General features: G+C 39.2%; 1 protein-coding gene across 1 annotated transcript; it reads right to left on the bottom strand.

Moving 5' to 3' along the window:
* Positions 1 to 1,646: 1,646 nt before the first annotated feature.
* slc51a (solute carrier family 51 subunit alpha) lies at positions 1,647 to 10,759 on the bottom strand. The gene is made up of 8 exons (XM_044340473.1): positions 10,496 to 10,759; positions 6,681 to 6,832; positions 6,455 to 6,528; positions 5,996 to 6,154; positions 4,335 to 4,446; positions 2,912 to 3,058; positions 2,571 to 2,676; positions 1,647 to 2,379 (listed from the first exon to the last, which is right to left on the bottom strand). Exons 1-8 carry the CDS (start codon positions 10,566 to 10,568, stop codon positions 2,231 to 2,233), a joined length of 972 nt encoding a protein of 323 aa, XP_044196408.1. The 5' UTR covers positions 10,569 to 10,759; the 3' UTR covers positions 1,647 to 2,230.

The raw sequence follows: 10,759 nt of genomic DNA, 5'->3' as shown, positions 1-10,759 counted from the left end.
GTTTTATTTTGAAGGTTTAATTCAATAGCTTCCGTCCTATTTGAGCTGGTTGACGTCTTGACGTACGGACAGCACGTACTGTACAGTGGAAAGTCTCGAGACAACCGGACTTGGCACGGGTTTGTTGATGCACTGCAGCGATTGGCCTAAAACGGGGAAGTGAGAAACAGCAACAACCCGATTGGACGAAGGCATGTCAGTCAAACTCGTTTATCTTGTTTATCCGCAGCCTCTGACATCAATGTGGCATTCAGGTACTATCGGAATAATCTGAAAAATTAGTTCTCGACTGGGAAAATGCACGTGAACGCCCCCTCATGTCGGAACAACTCGGAAAGTCGGCGAAGATGTTGGTACACACTCGCCGAAAGTTGACAAAAGTAAGCCTTTGGTTGACGGCAAGATTTGTTTTTACTAATTCATGTATCGCATATCAGTTTTTTGCGCTCATGTAATTTGTAATATGGTAGAAAAGTGATTTATTAGCATTGACCCTGATAAGTCAGGTAAGGCAATTATTTCAGTGGTTTTAGGGAATGTACTGGTGCAGCAACAAGTGTGGGAAAACACATCTTTGTAGCGTCCATGTTGTTTCCACATTACGACTTAAAGGCACACGAACACACCGAAGTCGAAAAAAGAGACCATCCGAGGAGCACGTAAATGCAGCATAATAACAGACTTTATATTGGGCCTACACATTAACTGTATGGGCTCACACTGTCAGGGTGGTAGAGTTTTGGGGATTTACTGCCACCTAGCGACACATGGGAACATTGAAAATACTGTAACAAATGACACCACAGAGAGTCATAGTGTGTATGAAATTTCATCTGAGGATATTTAAAAAGCTTGTACAGGATAAAAGTGACAGTACACATCCAGTGGCTATAACGCAGACAGCAAGTGGGAGATAAAAATATAGTTTTATCAGCATTTATGCAATAATGCCTCACAAGAGGACAAGGAATATAAATAAGCAGTGACAATTTATTTGAAAGGTCCCATAGTTTTTTGTAATTTCCAAGAAAGAAAACTGAAATGAAACTATTAATTCATAGGAAAGTTGTGGGAAAAGACTGTGTCTTTTTGGTATTAATTACAAGGAAAATTAACTTATAGTTATTTATTCCAGTTAATTGTAAGCTAACCCAGACAGTTTTTTAGTCAGTTCACAGCAAGTCAGCTGGACATGCAAACAAAAATGTGTCGACCAGAAAGCCCACAAAATCAACATACAGTACTGTGCAAAAGTTTTAGGCACTTTCGATATCTCAGCACCATGAGAAAGGCATTTGATCTGTTCTAAATTTATTCTCCAGCACTTAAACAACGCCAAACATACAGCCGGAAGTCATTAATAACTATCAGAGGCCTCATCTCAACATCATTCACTCAGTTTGGAATTACATGAAGAGAAAGAAGCAACTGAGACGGTCCAAATCCACAGAGGAACTGTGGAAAGTTCTCCAAGATGCCTGGAACAACTGACCTGCCAAGTAGCTTGATAAAGTGTGTGTAGGTGTACAAGGAGAGCTGGTGCTGTTTTGAAGACAAAGCATGCTCACAGAAAATATGGTTTGATTTAATTTTTTTCTGTTTACTAACCTTTAAAGTTAATTGATAAATAACTTTAAAGGGCATTATTTTTTTAAAGCATTCTCACTTTACTTTTAGCGCCTAAAACCTTTGCACAGTACTGTATATGTAAAATAACAATAAATTAATAATGATAGTTGCTGGGATTTCAAATGAATTCCTCCATAAATCAGCAACTCAACACTAAACCTCAAATATCATCAGAATTTTCTTTTTCTCTGTACTTAGTACCAAACTACATTATTCTTTCCGTGACACTTCCTTGGAAATTAAAGGGGGAATATGGACCTGTAAAATAAAGTGTTACCAAATAAGCCTCTTACATAAATTTGCATGGTTTCTTTTTTTTGGTAATTGAGAAGAAACAAAGTGGGAAAAAGTCAGTTATTACTGCTTGATCTGGCTGTCCTGTAACAGTTATGGAGAGCTTGCAAATCTGTGGCCCTCAATGAACATCCACAAGATTAATTTACATGTAATTCATATATATATATATATATATTTATTTGCTCATATAGTCTCTTAATCAAATCATTGCAGGGAAATAAAAACAACCCACACACACACACACACACACACACACACACACACACACACACACACACACACACACACACACACAGAGTCAGTCTCATGCAGACTCCGGCAACGCGACCATCTTGGTGTTTTCGTTGTCGTCATGTTCTTCTTCAGGTAAAGGCTCATACTGTCGACGATATAGCAGACGTGTTACCAGCGTGATGATGAACATTTCCAGGATCAGAAGCTGCTGACTCATCACTGTGGAGACGCAAAGAGGCAGAGAGTGAAAGTAGTGGACATGGAAAGCATGTGTCTGCCAAAAACAATCTTTCAAGGGATCATTCCTGGTTTTGTTTCTAAACAAATAAAGGGATGGGTTGAGTCATTGCAGATGGAGCAGATAAACAAACAGACAGAAAAACTGATTGTATGGATGGATGTTGACTCACTGTATCCTCTGGCTGCAGCAGAAAAAGGTGGTGCACAGGCGATAGTTCCTTTAAGAGCCAAGATGTTGATGATAGCGGACTGCAGCTGGCTCAAGATCAGGACCAGCTACAAACACACACACACGTAAAGACACTGTTTATCCAGTCAAACTGGAAAATCCTGTAAAAAAAACAACTTCATAACGACATGTTTTAAGAATTGGGTGTTTGCTTTCCCTGACTCACATAGAGCAGTGCTGGTTACGGTACATCATGAGGTGCGTTAACTGCTGTTTGCATGTATATACTGTGTGTACAAATGTACAGTTTAATGTATGTTTGAAGCTTCTCCTGTGTCTTACCTGGTACATGGCGTACTTGGGGATGATCTTTAGTGTCCGCAAGGTAACCCTCAGGTGCATGAACGTGATCGCCACGGGCCACAGGGCGATGATTGTCAGGATGCCCACAAATGGGTTGATCCATATAGCAGCTCCGGTAATATTCATCTGAAAAGACAAAAGAGAGCATATGTCTGGGAGAGAGTTTGTACAGAACAAAAAAAGACTAATGAAACACTGCAAAAGAGATATATATTTTTAAAATATGCTAACTATGCCTCTATTGGTTATTGAACTATAAACAAGACACAGTGCTGATGAAAGATAAATAAAGTCACGTATTCTGTACACAGGTTACTTGCTGTCGATTCTAACAGGAGGCTAATCTGACCATCTGCAAGAAGCACAGGATGTCTCCACCTAACCTTGGTTACCATAGGAGACAGCCAGCTTTATCAAGCTTTATCCCTGTCAGCCAAAGTAGACTGAAAACTGTTCTGAAACAGACAGGTGACACATGACCTACTACCTCAGTGATAGAAAATGACCATAGAATGACTCATGAAACACACATATTTCCCCCACATAAGTAACACCAATCATAATAATAAGGCAACAAAGCTCATGTGTAGTGCATACTAATGCACGAGTCATGATGAGTTAGTGCATGAATTAATGCAGGATGTATCATGAATTTCTGTTGCTCACTATTAAGAAAGTCATTATGACTTTAAGTGTTTAGCTGGAATCTGGTTAATTACATAGAAAAGGGCCTTTAAGATTCATGTATTTACATTCTCATATAAAACTGAAGCTGAACAAGCGTCTTTTGTTGTTGGTGAAAGACGTGGAACACAGCACGCAGATCAAAACTGAGTATTACTGTTGTGTCAGGAATCTGTTAACTGTTGGGTCATGCAGCAGCATGTAGATGTTTGCATCAGACTATCAGCTTGTTAAAAAAAAAGTTTTATTTCTCTCTGATAAAAAGGTACCGTTGTGCTTTTAGAGAGGCAGATCACATGCATGGGTCTGAACTATAATCACCTAAACTCAGGGTCTTCATACATCCTGCATTCATTCATTCATTAAAATCAGAACTGGGCGTCATCATGTGAGAGAAAGAGAGAGACAAAGAGATAATTGTGTTTTTAAAATGTGAAAAAATAAAGAGTGGCCGATAATGTGGGAAAAGTATCACAGCAAGATTACAACTGTGATTTTCTTTTGCTCACCCAGAGGAAGTGCAACAAATCAAGTTTTCATTTTCAGATTACATGGAAAGAATAGTAAACATTGGGAGCCAGGGTGGTAGCGGCTCACTAACATGTTTTTCCGAATCGTCATTTAGCAACAGAAGGCTAGGTAAACAAACAGCACAAATAAATCAGGGAGACAATAGCGCCTTGAGATGCTGTTTAGCATTTCCACGTTATCAACTCACATCAGCCAGGTCAAACTTCCCGTTGGTCCACAGGACAATGGAAAGGATGGTGAAGACAAGCTTTAGGAGAGCAAACTGGAAAGAGCCAAGTTTGAGCAGGAAGAGTGTGCCCCTGCAGTTGGAACAGAGGAAATTTTTTAATGGTGGCTGCTAAAGAAACAAAATGGTTTAGCCATTTAACATTTTTTAAAAACTATTAACAATCCGTTGCGGAATTCCCCATTGCTCCTAATTTATCACTGCAGGATGTTCTGAACAATTCAGAGTGTTCTTGATTGTATCTCTGTTGGCTAGATGCATGTCTAGATCTGAAGGTTCTTACGTGTGCAATAATAACATTGATCCTCTGAGGTGCTTTATACGTTTCTGATTCCTGGCAAACAGAAGCCTTTCTCAAGAGAGAAGAGATGATCTTGAAGTTGTTGTTGGGAAACCGGGCAGTGGACCAAAGAAAAAAAAAGCTGAGCTTGTCACAGCTTGATTATCATCATCATCATTTTTACTGTGTACAGCAGGCAAGTTTACACAAAAGGATTTTTGGTGTTACAGAGAGTGAATACGCTTTTAAGACATGTATAGCATTAGAAATAAACACATCTGTTAGTCGTTGCTTCACACCAGCATGATTTTGATCATTGCATGTAGCCTAAACAGACTGTATCTGCTTCTGACAGACATACACAACAACCTATGTGTGAAACAAGAGAGTATGGCTGGGAACTTAACTTAAACTGGATAAGTAAACAGTAAATGTGGAGTCAGTGTTCTTTACTCAGCTAGAAGGGGGCATGATGGGCACAATCTGGTACGATACACACTGGGCCCCACCCTGTAAGAGTTGAACGGCCGGGAGTGTGTTTAACCTGCCTTCTGCGAAGCATACTTCTGGCGTGAGCACGATGTCATATTTCCAGAGGATCCCTGAGTTTATGTAATCTTCAAACAGACCAAAAACTACATCAAAGTTCCCCCGTGTGCTTGCCTGGCCCTTCCAACTACATGTGGTAGTAGTAACCGTCATGGAAGCTGTGCAGGATCTGTACTTCATTAGTATTACAGGATGTTTCAATCACTGCCTCAGTAATAAAGGGATTGCTCAATATTAAAGACAACAGAGCATCAAATGTAGGATACAAAACATCCCTTCAGATCCTTTGGGAATCATCTCTGCTCATTGCTGCTTTTAAATAAGAACAGTTGATGCATTGACAACACTTTTTTTTTTTAAGCACAGCTGAGGTGTGAGAATCATTTCTTCTTATTTGCTGTTTAATTGAATTGAATTCAAATAAAAAACAAACAAAATTTCAGTCAGCAGCAAAAGAAAAAAGACATGTTTGTTTCTTAGTATTTACACCACACTACTGTGTAGGATGTGTGTGTTGTTCTAGTTTTATAGCCTCAATGCCCTTGAGACAACAGACTTTTCCTTTTAATCTGATGAAAAAAAACCCTCTTGCCAAAGATAACAGGAGAATCTAAATCCGCATGCCAGAAATACTTGCTGCTGTTATAAAACTAATAAAAAAAAGCTCCTACTGTGTATTCTCTAGAGACTGTTCACAATGTGCTAATTTCAGCACTCCAGGCAGTAAAAAAAGAAATTATAAAAGTTTATGAGACAATGATATCAACTGACTATACTTTACTAAAGTGTTTACCGTGTGATGGTCACGTGTGGTAGACAGAGGCAGCAGCAGCAGCACGGCCCAGTGCTGATCTTCAGTTTGTGTTTCGCCGCTCGCCGCAGGAATGCCTCGTCGCCCCCCACCTCCTCCAGCATCATGATCAAGAACTTGAATACCACGACGGCAAAGTAGCTACAGAGACATGGAAATAAGAAGTGAATGTAAGGGATGCAGGAGGAATGAAAGAAGTATTAAGACAGGAAATCAGCACACGGAGGAGAACACAAAGGAATTAAAAGACATGAGTGATAAAGAAAATGAAATAACTTCCACACGCACATTACACAACAGCATCACTGTTTTCTGTAAAACTCTCAGGGGGTTATGGAGTTCAAATTTCCTCTCAGTGATTTTGCGCTGAGGGGCTGTGTGAGTGAATAAACACAAAGCATGCTAAGAGATGGAAGGTGAGTCAGAGAAAGAGAAACTCACCAGGCTGAGGTCATATCAGTAAACATGGTGGCTCTGGGGATCCACATCCCCAGACACGACATGGTGCCAATCACCTGAAAAAGAGAGGAGAAAGAACCATGTAGAACATTCCTCTCTGTGCATTTTGCTGTGAAATGGCAGAACAATATCAATCTTTCTGCGTAATGTTCACCTTTTTTCTTCAAATGCTCTTTAAAAATCCCTCCCAGAAGCGTGTTAATCTTACCGGCGCAGCTCCATTCACCCAGATGATGACACTCTTCTTATTGGACGGCACTTTCCTATAGATGTAGATACATTCCTCGATGAAGACCAGCATGGACACGGCCGCCATGAAGGTGAGCACTGAGTACAGGATGATGCCAAAGATGTCCAACTCTGGAGGGAGAAGTGGAATTACAGCAAATTAACTATCTCCAAATTTGGGCTGGAACTTAGAGCCCAGCAATGATTTTCTAGAGTGAATCTTGATATGATCTTTGATTGCGCTACTTTGAGTGTAATGGGTATTTATGTCATTAGAGCCTTTATCAAGCACTGGATGCATAAAATACAGCTAGAAAATAACTAGTAACCTCTAACCAAAGTATAGATTATACCTTAAAAATATATTTAGAATCACAAAGAAAAATTAGACTTGCAAGCAGGTATAACAGGAAAATGTGTAGGAAACACTGGAAAACAGCATGTAATGGCAAGACTATACAACCTCCAAAAATGATTTGATGAAAGGATTCAAGACCCAAAAGTTGTTCTCGAGAAAATGAAGCTCCATCTTTTATTTCTACTTCCTTACAATACGGTACAGTGTTGATGCAGTTTCGCTTTTCATCACTTTGTTTACATAGCTTTTTTTCGACATGACCAAATAAACATGAGTGTGGTTGCCAGTGCCCGCTTCACATTTTCTCCAGGACATGTCTGAGCTGGTCTGGCTCCACTTTGTTATTAGTGAAGTTCAAAAGTATCTTGTTATAACTTTCCATTTGAACTCACTCCAAGTGTTCGAAGTGTTCCTTAATATGATCTTCAATTGTACTATTAATTTCTCCAATTTCTTTCCAAAATGTATCTGGTATGAGGCTTCCATAGCCTGAGTTAAGTGGATATCTCCGAAGGTCACTGTCTTTTTAGTGCCAAACCATTTTCTGCAGCTGCTCAAGGAAACACTGGGGAAACAAAGAGGGAACTTTCACTTTGGAAGAGATCGACTTGATTTGATTAACTCAGGAGGCTGAAGCCTTATAGCTGATAAACTCTGGAATGCATTTTTGCACAAACTGAGTTCTGTGTGGATTTTGTCCCCCATCACTTATGTATATCGTAAGCGCATTATGAAGGGATCTCTTAATGGTCAGTATGAACAGGAGGAGTGATTACAGCAAGCGGACTCAGTTTAAATGTTTAGACGAGCACCTGACTGTTGCTTTAAGATATACGAGTGCTCAATTTTGAGGATTAATAAAATCCAGATGCAGACCTGAGTGTAAGTTCTGTTGATCGCCTTAATTGGGTTTCTTCGGGGTAAACAGTGTTAGCAATAAAAAAAAGTGTATTTTGAAGCAAAATAAGTGAAAACAGCAACACAGGAAACCAAATACAGACTGCTGCTGCTGACATGTGCATGCTGAGAAAATTAAACAGACCGTACAGCTACAGCTAGATGATAGATTGGCTTGAGATTTTCTAGCTTAAGTGTTTGTTGGACTGTGGAGTATTTTGTATTTTGATTTTGGCATCATCAGCATAATCTATTTACCAAGTCAGCCTTCACAACAAACAGAATTGACTGTCTATACAGTACCAATTAAAAGTTTAGACACACTTTCTCATTCAAGAGAATGGGAAACTTTGACTGGTACTGTATATATAAATTATGAATGTGCATGTGGGTGGGACTAGAAAGTAGCAGGCAGGCTGTTGTATCCAGGAATGACGCTTGAGGCATCAGCAGTCACATATGGTCACTAGTGAATCATTACAACAGATGTTTCAGACAAAGGAAAAGAGGTGATGAAAGCTGCAGCTACATTTGAAATTGAAAAGAGTGCAAGGAAATAAACATTTTCTAAAGGTTGCCTGTAATTATGAGTCATTGCATTCTGCATCATTTCTTCGCTGGAATACAAAGTCATTAACAGTTATCAGTATACAACACAGACAAACAAACAATCCTATTGGAGGACTTCTTTCTGTAGGTGGTCACTATGCCTTCTTGTTGCCTTTGTTTAAATACTGTTTTTCATTTTGTGTTGGTAAAGAGCTTGTGATTGCAATTGATAATTAACACAGAAGACTTTTTTGAAAAGTTTCCCAAATTCTGAAAACAATGTTTTATTATTGTTCTTTCATCTGCTTGAACTATTTCTTTCCTCTTGTGTTCTGCTAGTTGATGTTTTGTGCAACCACACATGTGCACAACATACTCAGCTTTTGCAGTAAAGTGGAGACTGAAGATTTTAACTATTCCTTTCTGCTGGCAAAACAGATCCAGATGTCAACTGAGAGACCTCAAAGGTTTCACCATCACAAGTATTGCCCGACCAGTACTGGATTTTTTTCTACATATTGATATTTTAGAGTTCAAGAAATCCAATAAAAGTTCATTACAAATACAATATACATTTTTGTTAACCTACAACTTAACATTTTCGATAAGAAAACCTTAAAAGTGTCTTTGAAAGAACTGAGTGTGATATTTAACAGTTGAAATATAAACTTTGTTAGAGATCTCCAGAGAACAAACTATGTAAAAGTAACAGCAACAGTATTTTACAATATCTAAACATATCTTTGCCATTTCTGGTCTGCAGTTTCTTGATATTTATCGGCCAACATAAAGACCAATACCAATAAATCTGCAATAAGCTAATATTGGCCTTGCTGATTTATTGGTCAAGCTCTAATCAGAAGGGGATACCATATATTGTAAATATATATTCAGCAAACTATGATCAGTTTGAATTAAAATCAAGGAAAACTGAAAGGATTTCTTCTTAAAAATGCAAGCGCTTTTAAACTGTCACTTGGTGGTTTTACATAAGGTTAAAAAAAACAACTTTGTTTTAAAGGGCACATTTAAAAAAGGTTTAAAAAGACAAAATAATAATAATAATAATTTAAAGTGCAGTAACGAAAAAACAAAAACAATGCCACTATGGCAAGCTCACACATCACCAATATCAACAAAAGATTCATTGCCGCACTTTCACACGAACACATGATGACGTCTGCAGTGTTTTATTAAATTAGGATCCATGTAATAAAGAAAGATGGCTTAACTGACTTAAAGTGGATTTTCTCTCTACATCCCTGCAGATTTTGAACTGCACACCCTCTGAGGAGTGTTATGACAAGTGAAAAGCAAAATGAGATGGATAATCCAACATTAGCCAGAGCCCTAAATGTGAAATTACAGTACCAACACCCCAGTGAAATGGATTAATGGATTAATTGTTTTCAACCCAGAAGTGAGCTGAGTCTGAACATGCAACTTTTCTGTAATTTGACTGTGGTTTTATGAGTATAATAGACTGAATCTTGCGTAATATTTACTCTATATGTCAGTGCTTTTAAAACTGGGGTCATTGGTCCCAGGAAAGCCCTTGAGGAGGATCCTATGAGGGTCAATGACCAACGGTTCCCAGGAGGAAAAGGGAATATTTTACATGTATTTACAGAAAGTCTGGAAATTGTGCTCTAATGTAGTATTGTATGTTCCTGAGGATGTAAAGGGGTCATAACTATGCCCAAGAAGCAGGAGGACCACTGGATGGTGCGCACGGGAGACCACCATCCTACATCTTCCCAGCAGCTCACAAAGTGGAGCCCAGGGACTTCTAGGAATGCATCAAAACCCAACGAGGACAAAAGCTCTACAGTTCAGCAGCCAAGTGCATAATATTACACCTACTAATATTTTCTAGTGCATAAACTTCCATCAGACCATAACAGTCGTGTAATCTCGTCAGTTAAGGGTGTTTGGGGGGAAGCGTCCTGTCCTGTAAACTTCTCCCTGGTACCAAAGCGGTCTATACTCACTGAGGATGATGTCGATGGCGAGAGGAGGTTTGTCACTGCAGCTCGGATCAATGGTTCGGTTGGATTCATTCATGTTGGCTGCTGTCGGCGGATTTTTCACGAGTACAACTTTCAGTAGTCTCTCAGTCCTGCTTTCATCCGCAGACGCTCCGTGCGTAAAGCCTGGATTGTCTCCTCTCCAAAGAGCGTCCTTAAACTCTTCACAGAGAGAAATCTGCCTCCGGGACACCCCAAAACACTTGTTGTAATCTTTGGACCCGCCTT

This window comes from Thunnus albacares, chromosome 21, assembly GCF_914725855.1.
Source record: "Thunnus albacares chromosome 21, fThuAlb1.1, whole genome shotgun sequence".
Taxonomy (NCBI): Eukaryota; Metazoa; Chordata; class Actinopteri; order Scombriformes; family Scombridae; genus Thunnus; species Thunnus albacares.
Note: the sequence above shows the minus strand (reverse complement) of the source record. Positions and strands in the feature narration are given on the sequence as shown.